The sequence below is a fragment of the Lethenteron reissneri genome, chromosome 51 (assembly GCF_015708825.2).
Source record: "Lethenteron reissneri isolate LAM-NWPU_2019-01 chromosome 51, ASM1570882v1, whole genome shotgun sequence".
NCBI lineage: Eukaryota > Metazoa > Chordata > Hyperoartia > Petromyzontiformes > Petromyzontidae > Lethenteron > Lethenteron reissneri.
This window is the reverse complement of record NC_083829.1, coordinates 9442016-9466366: the sequence shown is the minus strand read 5'-3', so window position 1 is coordinate 9466366 and position 24351 is coordinate 9442016. Positions and strand designations below refer to the sequence as shown.

The 24351-nt window shown below is 45.4% G+C and overlaps 2 protein-coding genes across 2 annotated transcripts; both read left to right on the top strand.

Moving 5' to 3' along the window:
- Window positions 1-1021: 1021 nt before the first annotated feature.
- LOC133355393 (uncharacterized) lies at window positions 1022-11586 on the top strand. Its single transcript, XM_061572667.1, has 5 exons — window positions 1022-2249; window positions 4464-4592; window positions 8010-8100; window positions 9425-9759; window positions 10661-11586. The coding sequence occupies exons 1-5, from the start codon at window positions 2147-2149 to the stop codon at window positions 10789-10791; spliced, it is 789 nt and encodes a 262-aa protein (XP_061428651.1). The 5' UTR covers window positions 1022-2146; the 3' UTR covers window positions 10792-11586.
- A 1578-nt stretch (window positions 11587-13164) lies between these two features.
- LOC133355396 (PRA1 family protein 2-like) lies at window positions 13165-20168 on the top strand. The gene is made up of 3 exons (XM_061572669.1): window positions 13165-13377; window positions 16445-16662; window positions 17868-20168. Exons 1-3 carry the CDS (start codon window positions 13199-13201, stop codon window positions 18005-18007), a joined length of 537 nt encoding a protein of 178 aa, XP_061428653.1. The 5' UTR covers window positions 13165-13198; the 3' UTR covers window positions 18008-20168.
- Window positions 20169-24351: the final 4183 nt, after the last annotated feature.

Below are 24351 nucleotides of genomic sequence, written 5' to 3'. Positions count from 1 at the left end.
GATTTTTTTTCTCAAAGGCTACATTAGAAATAAATACATGAACACAGATTGCACAGACTCGTTCCTGGTTGACTTGGCTGGCACATTGTACTACTGAATGACAGTGTTTTTGAACTTGTAATATTTTAATCCTTTTTAAATAATTGTAATACGTTTATCTTTTGATTAAATGACTTTGTTCTTTTCATTACATTTTTCGTAGACGTTTTTTTCATGTTTGTTATGGTTGTCACATTTTTACGATGCGGCCGAGCCTTGCAGCCTCCTACCATCGCCTCCAAACTTACACGCAACATACACGCACATATTTATACTCGTGCATGCACATACTTACACACTTTTTAATACATTTCACAGGACTATACATTACAGCGTTCCTTTTCATGAATTCCGTTTAAATAACAGGACCCTGCGGGGTGGGCTGGTAGGAATAATACTTAGTACCGGTACAGGGATATCGACCGGGTATAGAGGAGTTAAAGAAAAAATACTGTATTCTAGTGTAACGTTAATTATCATGAATTCCGTTTAAATAAAAAACAATTATACAGCACTGCTGGTCTCTGGTTTACGACGGTACGATTTCCAACGATCCACATTTACGACGTTTGTATGACGTCAACACGGGTCGATTTACGACACTGAAACTTGATTTACGCCGCCAACACCCATCAGTCTCGTTCTGCTGTAACGGTGCAGTAACAGCCGTGCGGTAACTACAGTCTATAACTTCATATCGTGTCACTGTTTTATGGTCGTGTTGCCACCCGGTCCACTTCGGGTTGCCAAATCTGGCCTAAGCTACTTCAGAAGATTTTTGTCAAATTAATTTATTTCGTGAAAACCTCACACAATTAAGATATATTGGATTTTAAATTTTGATTTAAAGTTTTCGTGACTGCAGGGATTCATATTCTTGGTTCTTTCGGTAAAGTCACGTAGAAGGGAAATTTTTCAAAATTTCTTGCTGTGGATTTCACACCTGATGATGATTGCTTGTGTTGCAGTCGAAACGTGCAAATTTTTATTGTTTAATATTTGTACTATTTTATTATTTCCCTTCTAGTGATTTTACCGAAAGAACCAAGAATATATATTGGATTGTTTTGCAATCGCCACCAGAAGATCAATAAAAAAAAATTCCGGAAGATTCCCGTAAAATCCGGAATGGTTGGCAACTCGGGTTCCATTATTAACAAAACCGGGTCACGTGGTCTCAACAGTCAACCCGGGTCCGTTACCAAACTGGTCGCCGCTCTCAATGCAAAGCAATTCCCTCCGCCCAACACACGCAAAGCAAGGAGATGCGCGTTAAATTAATTAAAAATAAATTAGATGAAATGACAAGTGACACATTATATGTGAAATTAAATACAGGCGAGGGAAATACAATTTGATTTGGAGTTTTCGTTAATGCAGGACTTACTCTTTGGTTCTTTCGGTAAAGTCACGTAGAAAGAGAAAAAAATAATAATATGTATTTAATATTAATTACATATTTAATAATATATATTTAATATTTAATTTATATTTAATTCATATTAAATAATACGATTCAATATTAGTTAAAAATTAAATAATATGTATTCTTGGTTTTTTCGGTAAAGTCACGTAGAAGGGAAATAATTGTATTTTTATTATTGTATTAATTACCTTCTACGTGACTTTACCGAAAGAACCAAGAACATGAATCATTGCAGTCACGAACGCTTTAAATAGAAAAATAATATGTATTTAATATTTAATTAATATTAAAACAATATTTTTTATGACATAAATGTATTTATTTAATATTTTATTAATATTAAATTAATTTTCTTTAATTTACTTATTTTCTACGTGACTTTACCGAAAGAACCAAAGAGTAAATACAATTATTATAAACTGTTCCAAAGTCTGGATTTCCTTCAGTCCCCCCTCCCGCTCTCAACTGCCGCCTGGCTCCGCCCACTCGCTTGGCTCCGCCCACTCGCCTGGCTCCGCCCACTCGCCTGGCTCCGCCCACCGTCAATAAGTTGTCATAGACCTGTAGTGACGTCACACACCTCGAGGCCGTGACGTCTGGTCGACGCTCCACGTTTAAAGCTCCTGACAAACAACGCTAAGTTCTAGCTCCAGGATATCCACTTACTACAACTGCTTCGCCATGGAGTTCAAGTTCTTCAAACTGCTGCTGCTGCTTCTTGCGGGGTTCCAGCTTTCGGCTGCAAAGCCCGTAAAGTCCAAAAACAGCATCAGTGCGCCCGAGGGTAAGAGATCCAGGAGTGATAAATAACGATCCATAGGAGTTCAACCAGGGATCCACTGGGCTCCGCTAGGGCTCTACACGTGCGTTGGTGATGACATTAGTGGCATTCATCTTCTTGGTTCTTTCGGTAAAGTCACGTAGAAGGGAAACAAAATAATAAAAATAAAATAATAAAAATATTATTTTATTATTTCCCTTCTACGTGACTTTACCGAAAGAACCAAGAAGATGAATCCCTGCAGTCACGAAAGCTTTAAATCGAAATTTAGTGGCATTGTTGGTGGATGTGGGCAGCAGTGGCGCAGTGGTTAGCGCGCTGCGATATGAACCCAGCGACCCGAGTTCGATTTCTACTCACGGCCAACACCGGTGATGATTATCCGAACCGTTCGTGGTCCTCTCCGAAGTCGACTCAACCTCACGTGTGGACTCGACCTGGTGTGTGGTGTGCAAACATCGCCACTGGGGAGACAAAGGTGGTCGAGCATGGTGCTGACCACCCACCCCTCGTGTACCGTGTTGGGCCTCATAGTTGCTTGCTTACAGCACTTGCCTCAACAATTTGTGAAGGTAATTGGTTTTTACCCTTCTATCTGGCAACAAAACTGACACGTTTTTTTTGTTGCCAGATAGAAGAGTAAAAAACCAATTATCATATTTTTACTGGCAAATGAGGTTCCAATGGTGTAAATTTGTTAAGGCTTTCTGAGGGGTCTTTGTCTTTGTTTGTTCTTTGTTGGTGGATATCGTGATGCAGGAGATGGCGTTGATGGCGATGCTCTTTGGTTGCCTTGTAGTCCTCGTGGTTGGCTTGTTTGTTCTTTGTTGGTGGATATCGTGATGCAGGAGATGGCGTTGATGGCGATGCTCTTTGGTTGCCTTGTAGTCCTCGTGGTTGGCTTGTTTGTTCTTTGTTGGTGGATATCGTGATGCAGGAGATGGCGTTGATGACAATGCTCTTTGGTTGCCTTGTAGTCCTCGTGGTTGGCTTGTGGCGACTGGGATGGTGTTCGTGCCGTGGTGGTTGTTTCAATGATGGGTTTTGTTGGTGGTAGTGGTTGTGATGCGATAGGAGCAATGTTGATGCTGGTAAATACGGACGTAGGTTGAGGTCCTTCAAATTGGTAAAACAAAAGCCTGTTTGACAAAGTTTCCAAGTCACATGTGCATCTGCTGAACCTATAAATTATAAGAATCAGAATATTAATTTATACTGGATGAATCCAATGAGCTACACAGCTGTTTTTCACAGATCTCCAGTTTTGGGGAGGTCGGAACGTTCCAACAACAAACAATACAAAAACACGATAAGAGTGCAGAGTATTGGATAAATAACAATTCACTTAGAAATATATACAAATACAATATTTTGATTTAAAGCTTTCGTGACTGCAGGGATTCATATTCTTGGTTCTGTCGGTAAAGTCACGTAGAAGGGAAACAAAATATAAAACAATAAAATTCTCACGACGTTTCGATTGCAACACAAGCAATCATCATCAGGTGTGAAATCCACATCATGAAAATTTCTTGCTGTGGTTTTCTCACCTGATGATGATTGAGAAATCAAGAAATCTATCATTATAAAGCATTTCTACACGAAGTTTACAGTAATTTCATGTATAAAATCATACAAAAAACAAGAAACACAATAAATAAATGGAATAAATGAAATAAATGAACATTGAACTTCACTTTACCTGTAGTAAGGAGAGTTCATGGCTTGAGTGGAAGGTGGTGAGGAGGATGTGGTAATACCTTAGTCTGGGCAAGCATCATGCACGATGGCCATACGCGTCTCAGCCGTACAGCTTCTTTCAAGTCGCGATTGGTCCGTTCGACCTCCGAATTTCGTTCGGTTTCCGGGAAAAAAAATGTTCGCAAATATCGTTCGAACACCGATTTGTTCGAGTTCTGGTGCGTTCGATCTCCGCGGTTCTACTGTATTCTGAGACTCTCATCCATGCCTTCATTACTTCTTTGTTGGACTACATTTCAAATCGCTCTCCTACAGTTTCCCTGCTTGGCTCATTTCAAGGTTAAAAACGGTCCCGAAATCTGCAGCGAGGCTCTTCGGCCGTACTCCGAGAGCCTTTTGAGCGCAGAGGCTTCCGTGGAATCAAGGCCAGTGAAAGGTTTGGTGTCATACACATAGGGATGGGTATGTGATGATTTTGCCATCGTGACACGTTGGTTCTTTTGGTCGGTCGTTCAGGAGTGGAGCCGGCGATGGGAATGTCCGGCTGGATCCAGCGGATGCGCGGCGCGAAAACGACGACAACTCCCCCTCCGACCAGCACGACTGCCATCCCTAAAGCACCCGACGTAGCCCGCAAATCTTCAGGTAACAATCTTATGATTGTTATCCCTCTCGCCTTAACTCCAAGCCCTGTGCAATGCTAAACATCGTTCTGACTGTAAACCATCGCTTTGTCGCTAGCGATTCAAAAAGAATAGGCTTCACCCTTTCCTGCAATAATATAGGAAGTGTTAAGGTTTTCTAACACCAAATACACACCCATTGCATGGCATCAAGTCTGCATTAACCGCACATGTTTGTGGTAAAACATGCAAACGAACATGCTTCGATAAACACATTGTCCTGCGGAGGGAGCTGGTAGGAACGTTGGGTTGCTCGGTCAATGGCCTGCAGGGTCAACGGCGGCGTGGTGTATTCCGAAAATATGCCTGACTGTGAGGGCGGGCACAAGCCGGCGTGAGTAGGTTAAACGTTGAGTTTTATAAGGGCACCACGGGGTGACCAGCCCCTCCCCACCCAGCCCCATCCCTCCCACCCCCCCACCCAGCCCCTCCCCACCCTCCCCTCCCCACCCAGCCCCACCCTCCCTACCCAGCCCCTCCCCACCCTCCCCTCCCCACCCAGCCCCTCCCTCCCCACCCAGCCCCTTCCTGCACGACGGACGGACGCAATAATCCCCTGTGGGCTGGTGAAATCAGTGGGTTCCTACCAGTATGAATGTATTCTCTTGATTTGAAGTTTTCGTGACTGCAGGAATCCATACTCTTTGGTTCTTTCGGTAAAGTCATGTAGGTAGAAATTAAATTAAATTAAACAAATTACGACGTTTCGATCGCAACACAAGTGGTCGTCATCAGGCAAAGGAGTCAGCCTCTAAAGGCAAACTGTTTATAAAGGTTTTGGAGATGGGTGTAGCCCAAGTGTGTGAGCAGCACCAACAGCATGGGCGGTGCACGAGTGCCAATGCAGCAGCAATGCCAATGTAGCAACAATGCCAATGCAGCAGCAATGCCAATGCAGCAACAATGCCAATGCAGCAACAATGCCAATGAAGCAACAATGCCAATGCAGCAACAATGCCAATGCAGCAACAATGCCAATGAAGCAACAATGCCAATGAAGCAACAATGCCAATGCAGCAGCAATGCCAATGTAGCAACAATGCCAATGCAGCAACAATGCCAATGCAGCAACAATGCCAATGAAGCAACAATGCCAATGAAGCAACAATGCCAATGCAGCAACAATGCCAATGAAGCAACAATGCCAATGCAGCAACAATGCCAATGCAGCAACAATGCCAATGAAGCAACAATGCCAATGCAGCAACAATGCCAATGCAGCAACAATGCCAATGAAGCAACAATGCCAATGAAGCAACAATGCCAATGAAGCAACAATGCCAATGCAGCAACAATGCCAATGCAGCAACAATGCCAATGAAGCAACAATGCCAATGCAGCAACAATGCCAATGCAGCAACAATGCCAATGAAGCAACAATGCCAATGCAGCAACAATGCCATGCAGCAACAATGCCAATGCAGCAACAATGCCAATGAAAGCAACAATGCCAATGCAGCAACAATGCCAATGCAGCAACAATGCCAATGAAGCAACAATGCCAATGCAGCAACAATGCCAATGAAGCAACAATGCCAATGCAGCAACAATGCCAATGCAGCAACAATGCCAATGCAGCAGCAATGCCAATGCAGCAGCAATGCCAATGCAGCAACAATGCCAATGCAGCAGCAATGCCAATGCAGCACCAATGCCAATGCAGCAACAATGCCAATGCAACAGCAATGCCAATGCAGCAACAATACCAATGCAGCAACAATGCCAATGCAGCAACAATGCCAATGCAGCAACAATGCCAATGCAGCAACAATGCCAATGCAGCAACAATGCCAATGCAGCAACAATGCTAATGCAGCAACAATGCCAATGCAGCAACAATGCTAATGCAGCAACAATGCCAATGCAGCAACAATGCCAATGCAGCAACAATGCCAATGCAACAGCAATGCCAATGCAGCAACAATACCAATGCAGCAACAATGCCAATGCAGCAACAATGCCAATGCAGCAACAATGCCAATGCAGCAACAATGCCAATGCAGCAACAATGCCAATGCAGCAACAATGCTAATGCAGCAACAATGCCAATGCAGCAACAATGCTAATGCAGCAACAATGCCAATGCAGCAACAATGCCAATGCAGCAACAATGCCAATGCAGCAACAATGCCAATGCAGCAACAATGCCAATGCAGCAACAATGCCAATGCAGAAACAATGCCAATGCAGCAACAATGCCAATGCAGCAGCAATGCCAATGCAGCAGCAATGCCAATGCAGCACCAATGCCAATGCAGCAACAATGCCAATGCAGAAACAATGCCAATGCAGCAACAATGCCAATGCAGCAGCAATGCCAATGCAGCAGCAATGCCAATGCAGCACCAATGCCAATGCAGCACCAATGCCAATGCAACAGCAATGCCAATGCAGCAACAATGCCAATGCAACAACAATGCCAAACGCTGGGGATGCGGGGGGAAGTTAACTCGGATAAATAGATTAGTACTCTTAGTTCTTTTGGTAAAGTCACGTAGGTAAAAAATGAAATTAAAATTAATAAAAATAAAACAATAAAATCACGACGTTTCGGAGGCAACACAAGTCTCCGTCTACGTCGTGATTTTATTGTTTTATTTTGTATTAATTTTAATTTCATATTTTTACCTACGTGACTTTACCGAAAGAACTAAGAGTATGAATCCTTGCAGTCACGAAAGCTTCAAATCTAGAAATAGATGAGTATCCGGCAGATATGCCTTTAGAGGCTGACTCCTTTGCCTCATGACAACCGTTTGTGTTGCGATCGAAACGTCGTGATTTGTTTTATTTTGTTTCTAACTACGTGACTTTACCGAAACAACCAAAGAGTATGAATGTCTTCTTGGTTCAATTCGGTAAAGTCACGTAGAATGGAAATAATAAAATAATAAAATAAAACATAATAGAATTATTCTCACGACGTTTCGGCCACAACGCAAGCAGCCGTCCTCAGGTGAAGAACGGGTCTGTCGGGGAGACAACGTTGTGGCCGAAACGTCGTGAGAATTATTTTATTATGTTTTATTTTATTATTTTATTTCCATTCTACGTGACTTTACCGAAAGAACCAAGAAGATGAATCCCTGCAGTCACGAAAGCTTTAAATCGAAAAGTATGAATGTGTTATTCTTGAAACTAATTGGCCTACACCAGAGATGGCCTCCTGTATGGCCTTGTCTCACGAGTGTTAGACCGGAGAATGCCAAAAGGCGAACAACACGAAAGGAATGCAAATATTAAAGCATTAATAACTGAGGTTGAGCAGTTTTATTACTGTCCATAACCCTTACTAATTAGGAATGTGAGTCACCCTTGTTGATAATTTGCTGGAGATAACTTATTGAATACGTTTGCTCTCCCTTGTGTGTGGACGCAGTCTACAAGATTGTGATGTTGTCCGTCCTGAGTTCCATTGGGCTGATCGCCCTGTGTGCTGGTGCAAGGCTTCTATACTGGCGTTACATGAGGTGAGTGTGATGATGATGAGGGTAAAATTGCTACAGGGAGCACATGTTTCTTAAAATCGACCGCTCTTTGCCATTGTTTCCATGTAAACCGACTCCCTTCCATGTCAAACATAATTGTAGAATGTTTGGAGTCGAGGGTAAGCCCTTCATGTTAAAGTAACTTGAAGAAAAACGAAACACAAACAGCTCTTGTAGCTACACAACTAATCAGCGTGTCCTTGGTAGTTTAGCACGCGTTTTATTTGATGGTACGTTGAACTTCTGTAAAATCAGTGTCACGTTTTGAAATGAATAACGCATCCAAAATCACATTCTTGCAAGGCAGCATCACAAATCTTAGACAATGGTCCATGGAAACATATCACACGACTACGGAACTCGCTTCAAGTGACCTCATATGTATACCATGGGACAAAAATTCCCCATCCGCTTTGACAGAGTAACGTCCACCACGTGACTCTCACAGCTCGGATTTAACCGAAATCAATGCACTTCTCAGCTCAGTTTTTTTACGTGCGGTAAAAAAATCTCAGCAGTGCTAGTTCACACGAACATATCTCGACACCAAGCAGCCACCACCAAGCAGTAATGAATAAATTATTAAATAAGCTTCAAATGCACGCGAAGCTTTGTGAGACAATGTCTAGGTGTGTGTGTAGTAGGAGCTAGGACGGGGGTCTGCAACCTGTGACTCCAGAGTAGCATGCGGCTCTTCAAGGGTTGCTTCGTGACGTTTTTTTTTCATTTAAAATTATCTCGTATTCACCGCAGTGCATTACGGCTGTTGAAATATTGAAAAGTTTTTTTTAATCCGAATAAAAAAAATGGTTCTTGTTATTTCGAACGCCAACCCCTGATGTAGGAAGATAAGAGCACGGTGCAGGAGTCTAGGAGCCCATGATGAACACTGCACAATCCACGTGCACTGCATCCTAGCAGGGCAACCTTTCACATCTTCTTGGTTCTTTCGGTAAAGTCACGTAGAAGGAAAATAATAAAATAATAAAAATAAAACATAATGAAATCATTCTCACGATGTTTCGGCCACAACGCAAGTATCCGTCCTCAGGTGAAGAAACAGGTCTGTCGGAAAGACAGCGTCTGAATGCTGTCTTCTCGACAGACCTGTTTCTTCACCTGAGGACGGCTACTTGCATTGTGGCCGAAACGTCGTGAGAATTATTCTATTATGTTTTATTTGTATTATTTTATTATTTTCCTTCTACGTGACTTTACCGAAAGAACCCAGAAGATGAATCCCTGCAGTCACGAAAGCTTTAAATCGAAATTTTCTCCTGCTTCTCTTCTGCACTTTCTGTGGTAGCCTTCCTCCAGCACAGCCTGCAGATGACGGTGGCGAGGCCAATGTCATGAACGGTGACGAAGAAGACGCGCCACCGTCACTCGGGAGCGACATCTCACGAGCCCTCAGGGCAATTTACCAATACGTAATGCCGCAGCCAAGGCCCGTGGATGAAGAAGGAGAAGAAGGAGGAGAAGGAGGAGGAGAAGAACACGTTGCACCAGGCGGGTGGTTCATGGAGACGCTCACTACCTTGATGCAAAGCCTGAAGCCTGAGCCAGGGTCCAGCGGCGGCACAGATGGCGGTGGTGATGACGACAACAAGACGCACCATAAGGAGAAGAACGTGAAGTCAGGTGAGAGAAGTGTGTATGTGCATCTACCAGTCATCTCACACCTCCGATTAGCACGGTTGGCTATGTATGGTACAAAGAAGTTCAACATAGCTACATCTCAGACAATCGATGGCACCTGGATCTCTGTTCTATGGACCAGATGACGACAACCCATGTGAGACTAGGCTCTAAGGAAAGCTGTCTCGGGTGTGGACCAATCAACTTCAAGGGCAGTGCACATTATCAGAGTTATGTTTTTTGTTTGCATTATGACTGCAGGTATTGTGGTCTATGCAAACATGACTCCTTGTAAAAAGGTGTCAGTTTTGTTGCCAGATAGAAGGGTAAAAAACCAATTATCATATTTTTACTGGCAAATGAGGTTCCCATGATTTAAAGCTTTCGTGACTGCAGGGATTCATCTTCTTGGTTCTTTCGGTAAAGTCACGTAGAAGGGAAGTAATAAAATAATATTATGTTTTATTTTTATTATTTTATTACTTCCCTTCTACGTGACTTTACCGAAAGAACCAAGAAGAGGAGGTTCCCATGGTGTAGATTTTTGCCTGTTGTGGATAAAGACACCCACTGAAGTGGCTTCATAAGTACCAGTCCTGTCTGTGCCATCTCCCCTGGGAACATGCTATATAACACAGGGTGTGATACAGGTTAGGATATCACGCAATGTACACTTGAAACCACGAAGTTGGTCGTGGCTTCAAATTCTTGTATTTTTCCTGCCACATTAGCTGCTCAGTTCCAAGGGGCCAATGCATGGCACTGTCAAGGATGTGTTCCGGCGTAGGCTCACTGCGAAATGCCGGGTGGCATCGTGGTTCTGCTCCGACTCTGTGTGGCCCTCGGTGAAGAGGCCACTCTCCCCTGCTCACTGCTAATTTAAACGTGATCTGTCTCCTTGCAGGCAAAAAGAAAGAAAAGTTCAAGAAATTCCTGGGAAATAAGAGAGCGCAAGCAAAGAAACTGCACAGCAAATTCAAGGCGACTTTCAAGAAAAAAATGCCAAAATTTAGATTTAGAAAGAAGCGTAAATAGTCGTGAACAGCAACCCCCTTCCCCGACAACCCCTCCCTGCTCCCTTATTCAACCCTTCACAAAGTTAATGATCCCTCGTTTAGCCAAAACAGATTGTTGGGGCAAGGTTTCAGACGCGATTCCTTGTTAAACGTTTCAGTTTGGTGTTCTAACATCCTAACACCTGTTTTGTTGCCAGTGAAAAGGGGAAAACATATTCTCATACCTCAACCCACATACAGACGCATAACACAAAGATCCCCTGTATAGCTTTAACAGACTGTTTGGGCAAGTGCTGTTAGCGCCGGTCTCCGACCACCTCTCCTGCTTGTCCCGCGCCCACTGGGCGTTTCTACTTGGTGGCCCACCGGGCATCGCTGGCACCGTGCGACTTCCGCGCCATCCGGCGAAACCGGTGGGCCGCTCCGTTACAAGCGTCTGGTGGCTCCTTTTCCGGGCCACGTGGCTGGACATCGGTGCTTTGTGCGGTCCCAAGGACGGGAGGTCGAGCTCCTGCCGGGGGAGTCCTCACCATGTCAGCATGCCAGGCACGGAGGGAAGCTTCGCGTTCGTGGCAAACGAGCCGGACCGAGGCTGCGGGTTCTTGTCGTGGGCCCGGCCGCTGCACTGCATGGACATTGTCGGTGGTGCGGGGGACTCCATCGCCATGGCCCCCTCTTCCCACGTGGCTCCAGTCCCTCGCCGCCCCCTTTGTCTTTCCAATGCAATGTTGGCTGACGACCTTTGAACCCCACAGCTTTCTGTCACCACCTATGAGCAGGCCTATCCCAACCCCTCTTTATCAATAAATCTTGCTTTGCTGCATCAAAACTACAGCATGTATAATAACCCAATTTATTTATTAATTAAAATTATTGTTATGCTACGTACAATTTTATAATTGCTGTAAAGTGCCTTTTTAAAGGCACTATGTAAATCTAATAAAGATAAGATACACACTTGCACAAACACACATAACACCACAAATGCGGATATACATGTAACATAACACAGAGAGATGGAATCACAGTTGTAAAACTATTTGAAATTTATTTACAAAGTCTTGGTGCGTCTGTTGAACAATGCAATGTTCACATATACATACATGATGCTGCAGCTTCACACGTGATCACTCCTGCGAATGATCTGTTACTGGTAGGAACCTCCTGGTTACACCAGCCCACAGGGGATTATTGTGTCCGTCCGTGGTGCATCCAATAATGGGAGGGGTGGGGCTGGGTGGAGAGGGGAGGGTGGGGAGAGGCTGGGTGGGGAGGGTGGGGAGGGGCTGGGTGGGGCTGGGTGGGGTGGGGCTGGGAGGGGAGGGGCTGGTCACCCCGTGGTGCCCTTATAAAACTCAACGTTTAACCTACTCACGCCGGCTTGTGCCCGCCCTCACAGTCGGGCATATTTGCGGAATACACCACGCCGCCGTTGACCCTGGCCATTGACCGAGCAATCCAACGTTCCTACCAGCTCCCTCCGCAGGAATGTGTTTTATTTTGGGTGTTAACCTAAGACAAAAGAGTACGAATGATGCAAGTACTTCAGGCACCGCTGATGTTTTTGTTGGCACAATGGTGGAGTTTTTTGTGTGTGCGGGGAGTGGTGGCGCAGCGGTTAGCGCTACGCTACGCTACGAACCCGGCGACCCGAGTTCGATTCCCGCTCACGGCCACCAACACCACCAGTGACGAGCATCTGCACCGGTCCTGAGCCTCCACTCCTCGGTCGATGCAGCCTCAAACGAGCACCTGGCGCGGCGTGTAAACATCGCCACCGGGGGAGACAAAGGCGGCCGGGCGTGGTGCTGGCACACCCAAGGGGCCGTCCATAAATGACGTCCATAAATGACGTCACGCACCTGGGGGGGAGGGGGGTCAGACATTTGTGACGATGTGTGAGGAAGGGGGGGGGGGAGAAATGTGACGTCACATCAAAATGCGCAACTTTAAATAAATATGGAATTGTTATAACAACACTAATTGTTATAACAACACTCCTACGACATCAGAGTGCAGCGCCACATTAAATACGCACTACAATGACAATAGTTTCAAGCGATTTGAAGCATGTTTTTTTTTCAAAATGCAAATATGGTTTTTGGGGGGGGGGCAGAGCTTTGTGACGTCATATTTGAGGGGGGGGGTCTGACTTTTTGTGACGCCGTGTGACGAGGGGGGGGGTCAAGGGAGGGGGGGGTCAAAAATTGTCCAAAATAGCGTGACGTCATTTATGGACGCCCCCCCCAACCCCCCGCGTCACATGCCACACAAATCCCGGCCTTCATAGCTACTGCTCGCGAACAGCACTTGCCCCGACACTCTGTGTAAGGCTACACCGGTGGGGGAGGGCATCTTTGTCTTTTGTTTGTATTGAAACGCAAGAACCGCGAGCTCACGTGACCACAACCTCCTCCTCACCCATCATGGCGGACGTGCGCTTCCCGCCGTTCCGAGCAGCGGACGATTTCGTCCTCGGCGTAGCGCGATTCGGGGCGCCGGACATGAACGACCCGGCGAGGTGGAACAACAGGATCATCAACAACCTGCTGTACTACCAGAGCAACTACGCCGCCTCCATCGTGGCCGTCATGCTGCTGGTCGGGTGAGTCCGGCGCGGCCTAGGCCTACTTTTACGGGGTGGCGCAGCCTCGGTCTTGCCTGGAGGGGTTGCGCCGGAGATGAGGCGGGTTGCGCCGGGGATGAGGCGGGCCACGACCCGCCACCCGAGTCGGTGTTGTTTAACGATGATTGTTAAGTAATTACGGGCGTTTGATTTGTCAATGTTTTTATTGTTATTTTGCTCGTGGTAAAGTATCGTACGGTGAACTTGCGTGGGTTTACTAACGGCTGCGGTTTGAGTGAATCGATGGGTGTGGCTGTGGTTGACGCGGTCAGATTTGCAATAACGCCAATAGCCATTCACCCTCAAATTTATACATTGTTATTTGTTGAGTGCCTACACACTGAAAAGTATCTAAAGCTGCATTCACGTCGGCTTGTTTTCTCGAGTGTGACACGGAATTTTACACGCGAGTGTGCGTTGAACAATGCGTTGAATAATCACGACTTTTAAGAATGTCTCGCAGAGTTGAGACCATTGCCTTAAGAGGGCCCCAAAATCCGATAGTAGCTGCCAGTCTTGGTTTTTAAGAGACCCCAGTAACAATGGGAAGTACTGTAAATCAGCCCTCTTGCGTCATAATCCCATGAGATATCGATCCATCCGTTTATTTGTATAATAAAATATCCCAATGTAGAGCAATTTCATTGTTAAGTCTGTTTCTATTTCTTCAGAGACTGGTCTGTCTCCGAGTCAGGTTGTCTAAAGTCTCACCAGACACAGCATTCTGCATATTTGTTTTATAAAGATCTTCCCCTAAATGTAAGAACAATAGGAAACAGTGACCCTTTTATTTTTAATTGCCGCTATTTTACAGTTTGAGAGGTAATCGGAGACAAGTTGTGCAGTAACTCTGACATATTGCGGTTCTGCAAGCACTTAATCTCAACGATGTATTGCATGTTGAAGCGGCATGAGTTAAATGAGATGCTGTCACTCCAAATTGAATTCACCGACCTTTATTTAATCGGATGAGCGCACATGGAGATCGATTTTCTTTTTTGCAAGAGCGACATTCTTTTGGAACAAGTAAATAATCAGGCAATACACCTTCACCAGAGTACGCCAAAAGGCGCCTTTTGGCGTCCTCTGGTCTAACACAATTTGAGACGAGGCTCAAAAGAAAGCTGTCTCTGGCGTGGACCAATCAGTTTCAAAGACAATGCATATATTATCAGTGTTTTTTGTTTGCACTCTGAACACAAGTATTGTGGTTGATGCAGACATTCCTTGTAAAATGTTTCAGTTTGGCGTTTTAACATCTTAGCACCTGTTTTGTTGCCAGAAAAAAGGGGGAAAACCTATTCTCAATTATTGTTTTGCTTTATCTAAAATATAGATTTCATTTATTGGCTATGTAGATGTAGATACTGTCTATATATAGATACTGTATGCGTTTAGCAATTTAGTCGAGAATGATGTGGAAATATGGGATTTCGGATACTATATATGATATCGCCTACTGACACAGATGTTGTCACATGTTCCTTTGCAACAAGCGTGGTGTAGTTTGTCAGTGCAGATATTACAGAGGAGCTCCGGTAATTGAATTATCGATCTTTTGGAATTGTGTCCATTAGGGAGGATGTAAACTATGAGGTGAATTTTTTAAAACAATTATTCACTCTTAACCTTGTTTTTTATTCTAATGCTTGCGATACATACCCTAAAAGTATTCAATGTAAATACATTCCTTAAACATTGACCATAATTTGTATGTGCCGACAAAAAGTATTGTAATGTGTAAGGAGGCTATGCATAATCTTTTTAAGGCTTTATTTGGTTCTCTGTATTGAGTGGACATTTACCAGTCTGTGTATTTTTAGCACTGGCCATTAACAGCTGCTCTCATCCAAATCCTTGTAGAATTGAACAATTTAGACGAACAGTTGTCAGGCGGGCAGAATACTCTCAGTTAAGCCAGAGTGTTAATCATAGCTCGTTTTTTTTAATCATCCGGACAGGTGGTGCTGTGGTAATAGCGTTTCACTCGCAATCGGAGAAGTCACGAGTTCAACTGCTGGTCGGAGGATCAACTCAACCTTTCATTCATCTTGAGACAATAAAACGAGTAGTTTTTTGTAGAAAGTCAACGTTTATTACTCTTTGGTTCTTTCGGTAAAGTCACGTAGGTATAAATAAATAAAAATATATCGCGACGTTTCTGGCGCAACACAAGCGTCCGTCATCAGGTGGGAAAACACAGAGCTGGACGCTTGTGTTGCGCCCGAAACGTCGAGATTTATTTTTATTTTATTTTCTACCCACGTGACTTTACCGAAAAAACCAAAGAGTATGGATTCCTGCAGTCACGAAAGCTTCAAATCAAGATTCGACATTTATTCTTTCCAGAAACATTGCCCCATCCGCCGCCTACAGAATTATGTAATTTTCACTTCTGTCTCGGCCGCCACCAGCAGAGATGAGCGGCATCCCCCCTCTTGAGGACCTCAAAGTAAAAGCCCTTTCACCAGCAGTGGTGTGAGCAATTGCAGGGTTGCACCTTTACCATCTTTTAAATACAAAGAACACTGACAATCGCCTCTGGACGATTACAGTTCAATCAGCCCTCTGCTTTGGATGAATAATGAATAAATACAATACCAGCTCTTTTTTTTTATTAATGCTACCCCTATCCCCTCCCTTTGAGGCTGCTAATCCTACATAATGCACGGGCATAATATGACTTTGAAAACCCCCCGCCCACCTCCTACGCATTTCACAAGTAGTACTAATCACATTCCTGCATTTCCCATAAATATGCTAAATTCCTCTTGATGTGCGAATTATTTTGTCAAGGCGGCCTTCCCCCCTTCCAACCCAGCTTAAATATACGCTCCAAGCGTGGTGGTGTTTCATTCAGACGCTGTCTCCCCAACAGACCTGGTCTTCACCTGAGGACGGCTGCTTGCGTTGTGGCTGAAACGTCGTGATAATTATTTTATTATGTTTTATTTTTATTATTTCATTACTTCCCTTCTACGTGACTTTACCGAAAGAACCAAGAAGATACCAGCTCTGTGTTTTGTTTTTCCTGCCGGGCACGCAGGTACATACGTCCCCTAGAGATGATGATCGGTGGGGCGGTGGTGGCCATCGTCTTCCTGGCCTTTGTCCTGGCCTCGGAGAACCGCACCACCGTGCGCCGCTTCAAGCGCAACCGACCGGGCTTGGCGGTGTGTGCGGTGCTCGTGGCCAGCGGCATGATGCTGCACCTGCTCGGAGGAATCCTGGTCTTTGTCTTCGGCATCACCTTCCCGCTACTCTGTGAGCACCATAACTCGCATAGCGAAAGAACGGCACTAATCGATCCCCGTAAAGCAGTCGGGTTTATTGATAAACCAGCGCTCGCCGACTCACTCGGTCAGTCACTCTCCTACTCTCATGAATTTCATTAATTGATTCCTTCACCCATGATGAGGTCTACCAGACTGGCTGTTTCGTCTCACCCACACTGTATTCGACCACCGCACTGCAGATCACAAAAACCCACTCGCTCGCTCAAACACTCACTGGCTCACGAACCCACACACTCACCACACTGCAGGTCACAGCACTTTTCTCTGCTTTTTCCTAGCACTACTGTGCTTTAGAATTCCTCCCCATAACCTATTTCTTCACTAATTTACCTACTTACTCACTTTGTTATCCTGCTGTCTACCAGCAAACCAACCTACAGCACTTATCCACCAACCTAGCTGAAGTGTTTCAGGAGTGAAATTTGAGGAAGAGCTACTACTATTTATGCTTTTGTTTACATTTGTGTCTGAGCGGTTCAACAAGTGAAACTGCCATGCCTTGAAGACTGTTTGTGGTTAGCGCGCTGCAAACCCACCGACCCAAGTTCGATCCCCACTCACGGCCACCAACACCAGTGATAATTATCTGAACCAATACTCGGCCTCCCCTCGGCTTACTCACCTGAAATCATTACCTGGTGCGATGTGGTACTGGCCACCCACCCCCTCATGTGCAGTGTTGGCCTTTGTAGGTGCTCGCGAACAGCTCTTGACCCAACAGTCTGTTGACGCTATACGGGGAATATTTGTACTCGTGGCAAAGTGCAAAGTGGTTGGAGACCTGAGTTTGATTCCCAGCTAACATCATTAAGTGATATGGGAACAGGCTCTGGGCTCTCCCTAGGTTGACCCAGCCTTAAATAAGTACCTGGTCCGTTAGGGAGACCAAGGCATCTGGGTGTGGTGTTGGCCACCTGTCCCCCCCCCCCCCCCCCTCGTTCGTGCACCTTGCTGACCTTAATACTAACAGCGCTTGGCCCTGCATTCTGTCTTAGGCTATATGTGCGATGTCTTGTTATATTATCCATGTGCATATGTGATAACAGTACTAGTCCCTACAATCTGTTTAGGGCTGCATTGGGGGAATGAATCTGTGAGTGCGCGCACCTACTACTCGCCCCGTGCTGCTCCGTGTGTACCCTTCCCCCCCCCCCCCCCCCCCCCCCCCCCCAGTGGTGCTGATCCACGCGTCGCTGCGTCTGCGCAACCTCAAGAACAAGCTCAGCAACAAGATGGAGAACATCGGCCTGAAGCGCACACCCATGGGGCTCTTGCTGGAGGCGCTGGGCCAGGAGTCGGAGGCCGGCTCCTAGGCCCCGGGGCGGTGCAGGCGTGTCGCCGGGGCGGGCATCGGCGTGGAAACGCAGCAGTCGGAGAGGCAAACCGCCCCCTCCCACCCCCCTCAGCACCCCGTACGGACCCTGGCTGCTCCTCCCCCACCGAGGGAATCTATGACCCCTCATTCACCACAGCTCTAGACCATCTCTAAGTGGGTTGGAGGAAGGGGCAACCCAAAATTAATAATGTGTGTAAGGAAAGAGATGTCCAACGATACGTCCTGGTTTGCCCATTAAAAACGGTTATTACGTTCTCTTAACATGTAGGTTTTCTCAGCTGATATTATTAATAATTAATGTTTGGGTTTGCCCAAGTAATGATGTTGCCAAGTTTTTTGTCATGAAACCCTCCACCACCCAACACGACTAATCAAATTGTCATGTATTACAAGCGTGTAACGCGCTCATTATTATTACTCACCGGTAACAGCTACATTTTCTCCGTAATTGTTCAATTAGTACCACGTTGCAAGAAGTCAATGTGCATTGTCCTGTGAATGTGGATATGTCACCACTGGCTAACATCTGTGAACAGAGATGACCACCGACCATTGCTTCAGCGGAGAGACTTTGGCCTTTTGCTTGATTAGGCTTATTGAGTAAACTGGTGCTGGATAGCATCTTACCACCGAGTTACTACTGGGTCAATGGTCCAGTTCCCCCTGCTGTCCCAAGTGTTATCATGTGAAACAAAGCTGTAAGGAACAGACTTAAAACACATTTTGAAATCATTTCAAAAGCCAGGCCACGTTGCCAGTATAACCCCCCCCTCCTCTCCCCCCTTATTATAACATTGCCTTCAACTAAAAACGATGATTAACCGTCTCTTTGTAACTCTTCCACCCGGTCTCCATTGAAATGTGTTTTTGGGGGCACCCCTTGGTTAAAGATAGGAATATAGATTCAACAATACATTGTCATGAATAAGAGACCAACTTTCTCTGGGTACTATCGTACAGGGAGTCCCCGATATGCGCCGTCTCGATATACGTTGTCTCGCACTCACATCGCTGGCTTTTTGAGGAACGCAACGTTTCCCCGCTTGTACGTCGTTTTTGACTCCGTTTGAGCCGAGTCCAAAACATTGTGCGTGGGGGGTGCGTGGCGATCCGTGCTTACGCTGCGCGATGAGCCCCGGTGATCCGACATCGATTCCCGCTCACCGACAGCACCAGTGACGATTATTGTTTTCGATGATAATTTTCGACTCGGCGAAGCTGAACTTGGCTTTGTGTGTGTCTGGGGGGGGGGGGGGGTCGTAGATGTACTGCACAACGCGCGCATGCTCCGCCATCTCAGTCCCACCGCGTTCTGTCGCGTGCCTAGCTACGAGTGCTCATTGTAATCGGCGCGGATGTTTATCGCAAAATATCGTCGCAACCCTTCAACTCGTCCACTCTTCGAGGTCAAGATCATGAATATTATTAACGTCTCTTTAAACATGCCGTTTAAGACTCTGTGCTTTCTTTTTTAAACACAAGCCGTTTTATGTTTTGAGTCATTGCTTTAAAAATGTCACGAATACGTTTTGTATTATAAAAGGGAAACTTTTTAAAGTGTTACACAGGGCTGCTTCAAAACGCTCCTAAAAATGGTTTTCAATTTAGTGTTTGAAAAGTATAAATGCTGTTTACTGTTTCACGGCTCTTGAACTCAGAATTGGTTATAAATGTGTACAATATGTGTTGTATAGTAGAGGTACTGTACAGTACATGTACGGTACCTTTGTTTCTATACATGTAAAGTACGTATTTTGGATGCTCGGTATGAAACGCAATATTTCCATAAGCTCCGGTCCCAATCCATTGTTTCTTATGGGAGAAATTGCCCCACTTTGTGTCGCATTGCCAATGTTTACGCTGTTAAGGCCCCTACCCCCCCCCCCCCCACCATTAACATGCATTCCTATGGGGGGGGGGGGAAGTTTCGTTATAAGTCGCAACTTTCCGGTCCCAAACCCCGACGTATATAAGGGACCCTCTGTACCCACTCCGCACTCTTGTTTCAGTAAGCGGGCACGTGTAGGGCCAAGCACGGGGCATGCCCAGTTCTGCCTGGTGTGCCGTGTGAATTGCCTCGAACTCTTTTAGGGCCTTAGGGGTCGTCCATAAATGACGTCACGCACCTCGGGGGGGGGGGGGGTGCGGGGGGTGCGGGGGGTCAGACATTTGTGACGATGTGTGACGAAGGGGGGGGGGGGTTTAAAAAATGTGACGTCATATCAAAATGCGCAACTTTAAATATAGACAACACGTTCTACTTAATTAAATAGACTTTTTAATCAATGTTTTCTCTTACAACAGAGTGCAGCGCCACATTAAATATGCACTACAATGACAATAGTTTAAAGCGATTTGAAGCATGGGTTTTTTTTTTGGGGGGGGGGGGGCAGAGCTTTGAGACGTCATATTTGAGGGGGGGGGGGAGTCTGACTTTTTGTGACGTGTGAAGAAGGGGGGGGGGGTCAAAAATCGCGTGACGTCATTTATGGACGGCCCCTTACAATCGCAGGCGTTTAGTGTCGAGCATAAACGTGCGTGTGAAAACCATGAAGCAGCTTTCTGTTCAGTATGTCTCTCTCTTCCCACTCTGTGCATGTATAAATAATAATATACGACAGCCCGAGTGCGCATTGCATTTATTTATTGGCCAATGGCTTGGTTGCGTTAGTGAGGATTTTCCCGTTCCAATGATTTTGCTGGGGAATTCCTGGGAAACGTGCATGCGAGCGGTTTTACGCATCGGACCGCAGATGTTTTGACATTTTTGTCGTTTTCTTGGTTCTTTCGGTAAAGTCACATAGAATGTAAATAATAAAAAAAAACATAATAAAATAAATTATTTTATGATGTTTTATTTTATAAATAAAATACATTATTTTATGATGTTAATTTTTTATTATTTCCATTCTACGTGACTTTACCGAAAGAACCAAGAAGATGAATCCGTGCAGTCACGAAAGCTTTAAATCGAAATTTGTGTCGTTGTAAAGCATTACAATGTTGTGGCTCAGTAATTGGCACGTTGAAACTTAAAATTCCTGGTTTGGGGGGGGGGGTGTTGATTTCGCTCATCGCTTTGGGTTGATAAAAATAAGTACCACTGTTTTTTACAACGGTTATGTCGTTAGGTAAGTGTAATGCCAGCTGTTGCATTAGGATGGTCAGAACAGATATGAACGCTGCCCAGCATGGGAAAACTGAATCTATATTAACAGACGGTCCAACTCGTATTAAGACTGTTTCTGTGCTTAATGTTAGTACATGTTAATGCCCACCGATGTTATTGTGGGACTAGTTCAGAATTTGATGGGTATTCCTGCCTCTTACGCTCTGCCATTAAATTAATAATGCCACATTTTGGGCACGTGTGTCATATATGCACAAACTGTTGCATGGAAGCCAGCTTGTTACTGCTTTGCGCGTCCTACACATGCCTGCTTACTCTTGCAAGGATTGCCAGAGGTAACCCGAATGGCAGCAGTGGCAAAGACAATGAACACATTATCAGGGCATGTTTCGTTTTGCATGTTCACCACAAGTACGTGTGGTTAGTGCAGACACGATTCCTTGAAAAAGGTTTCTATTTGGTGTTTGAACATCTTAACACATGTTTTATACTGGTAGAAACCTCCTGGTTACACCAGCCCACAGGGGATTATTGTGTCCGTCCGTCGTGAATCAAAAATGGGAGGGGTGGGGCTGGGTGGGGAGGGGCAGGGTGGGGCTGGGTGGGGGGTGGCAGGGGTGGGGCTGGGTGGGGCTGGGTGGGGAGGGGCTGGTCACCCCTTGGTGCCCTTATAAAACTCAACGTTTAACCTACTCACGCCGGCTTGTGCCCGCCCTCACAGTCGGCCATATTTGCGGAATACACTACGCCGCCGTTGACCTTGGCCATTGACCGAGCAACCCAACGTCCCTACCAGCTTTTTCCGCAGGAATGTGTTTGCCAGAAAGGGGGAAACCTATTCTAATTTTTAAATTCTTTATATTAAGTTTGCTTGCTTGCTTAGGACCGTGCACATCTTTCGGTCGTTTTTTAACCCACTTCCCCTGATCCAATCGAGCTGACATTTTGCACACAGACTCGTTGTGCGTGACAATGCATTTTCGTGAAAAAAAAATTCCTAAATTTTACACTCTTTAGGGAATTTTTTAAAAATATTTAATTACCTATTGTTTAATGCTGCCAGAACAATCATCTGACCCATAGGTGGCAGCCATCTCAAGCCAGAGGACGAGAGGACTCTAGCCGCCCCGATGCCACGCATATAAAGGATTAATTATTTTCATGCATAAGATTGTAACTCAGGACAAATCGGAGCAGGAAAACGTAAACCTAACTTCTCCCGATAGATGGCGCTAGCGCTTGGCGTATTTACTGCGTCGAGGAGGGTGATGTCACGGTGTTCAACAGGGTGGGTTCTGTCCTCCCAGCAGCAGCAGCGAGTGTGGACGACCCGCCTTGTGGATGAGCTGTCTGACAAGGATGTTTATTAGGGGCAGGCATCGAGTTGCGAGCCGCCTGTGTAACGTGAAAGGAATGCGAGGGAGGAAGGGTGGAGGTTACGGCAGAAATTCTCGCCTGAGAGGGAAGCGGTAACGTGGAATGTCCAGTAGCCACCAGACACCGGTAGAGGGCACTGCTTGAGAATCCTTTGCCACGGATCATAATGCACGTCTCTCCTTCACACGTGGAACATTGTATGTATAACTTCTTTCGCACCGTACGTATCCAGCCGTGCTCATCGGAGGCGCGGGGGAAGGACAAACTAAACACAAAAGCAGTTATAATAGGTTTTTTTACCCTTTTATTTGGCACAAAACTGACATTTTTACAAGGGATCATGTTTGCATTAACCACAATACCTGCGGTCAAATGCAAACAAAAAACAGCACTGATAATGAATGCATTGTCCTTGAAATTGATTGGTCCACACCAGAGACAAACATGATCCCTTGTAAAAAGGTGTCGGATTTGTGCCAGATAAAAGGGTAAAAAACCCTATTATATTTTGCTACTGGCAAATGTAGTCTCATGACAAAAAGCAGTTTTAACGGGATGAGTTTTCAATCGAGGTGATTGAAAAGTGCACAGCTGCCAGTGGCTTTCTAACATCGGAATTCTTTGCCACAGATCATCCTAACATCGGAAGCCACTGTTCCGTCCGTCTGGAACGCAGATGCGGTGACCACCGTCTTTTGTTCGACGGCCAGCCCAAAAGCCGCGACTGCGAGGATGACGAGCGGAGTTCGCGTGATCGTTTATGCTCTTTGACGAGATCAGCGAGGGTGTCGTGGTGAATTTGCGGCAGGCACTTTGTGTGGAACGAGTTCGACCTTATAACGTCAACATTAAAGGCACAAGCCACAGTAATGCGACTGTGGCCGGCAAACGAAAGTATGGACCAGTATAGTTAGTAAATACCCCACTGTAGTAGTCGGTTTTTACCCTTTCAACTGGTACAAAACTGACACCTTTATACAAGGCATCATGTTTGCAATAACCGCAACACAAGCAGTCAAAATGCAAACAAAAAGAAACAACTCTGATAATGGTAATGATATGCACTGTCCTTGAAGTTGATTGGCCCACACCCGAGACAGCTTTCCTTAGAGCCTAGTCTCCATTGGTGTTGGACCAGATGACGCCAAAAGGCGTACAACTCAAAACCCCACTATAGTCTTGCGCTCTTTCAATTGAGGAGGAACAGCCAACCTACACGAACTCTCTCCTGAAGCTCTCTCGCCAGCAGCAGACCTCAGACTTCGGTATTTTCGCTTGTGAACATTTTGCCATGAGACGCAGCCGTAGGGTTGAATATACGCCGAGAGACGGATGAATTTGGTGATTCTCGCTGCTGCTGTTGCCCTCGGCAGTGGCGCGTGAGCACGAAAAAACACCCCACATTGTTTGTTGTTCAAACCACCGTGGCCTTGAAAAGAAAACAAATCTAGAATTGAAGCTTTCGTGACTGCAGGAATTACTATACCCATTGGTTCTTTCGGTAGTCACGTATGTCGAAATAAAATAATTTTTTAAATAAATCACAAATAAATATAATTAGAATAAATAACGACGTTTCGAACGCATGATGATGAGCGCTTGTGTTGCGTTCGAAACGTGATTTGTTCTAATTATATTTTATTCGTGATTTATTTTAATTTTATTTCTACATACCGAAAGAACCAATGAGTAAAGAAAAAAACGTTTGTATTGCTTGCTTAACCCAAGAAAGCCTCAGTCTCGTGACTGATTTTCAAGAGAGACCTGGAAGGTTTTAGCAGTTTGGGGAGGGGAGTGGTGGGCGATGGTTACTC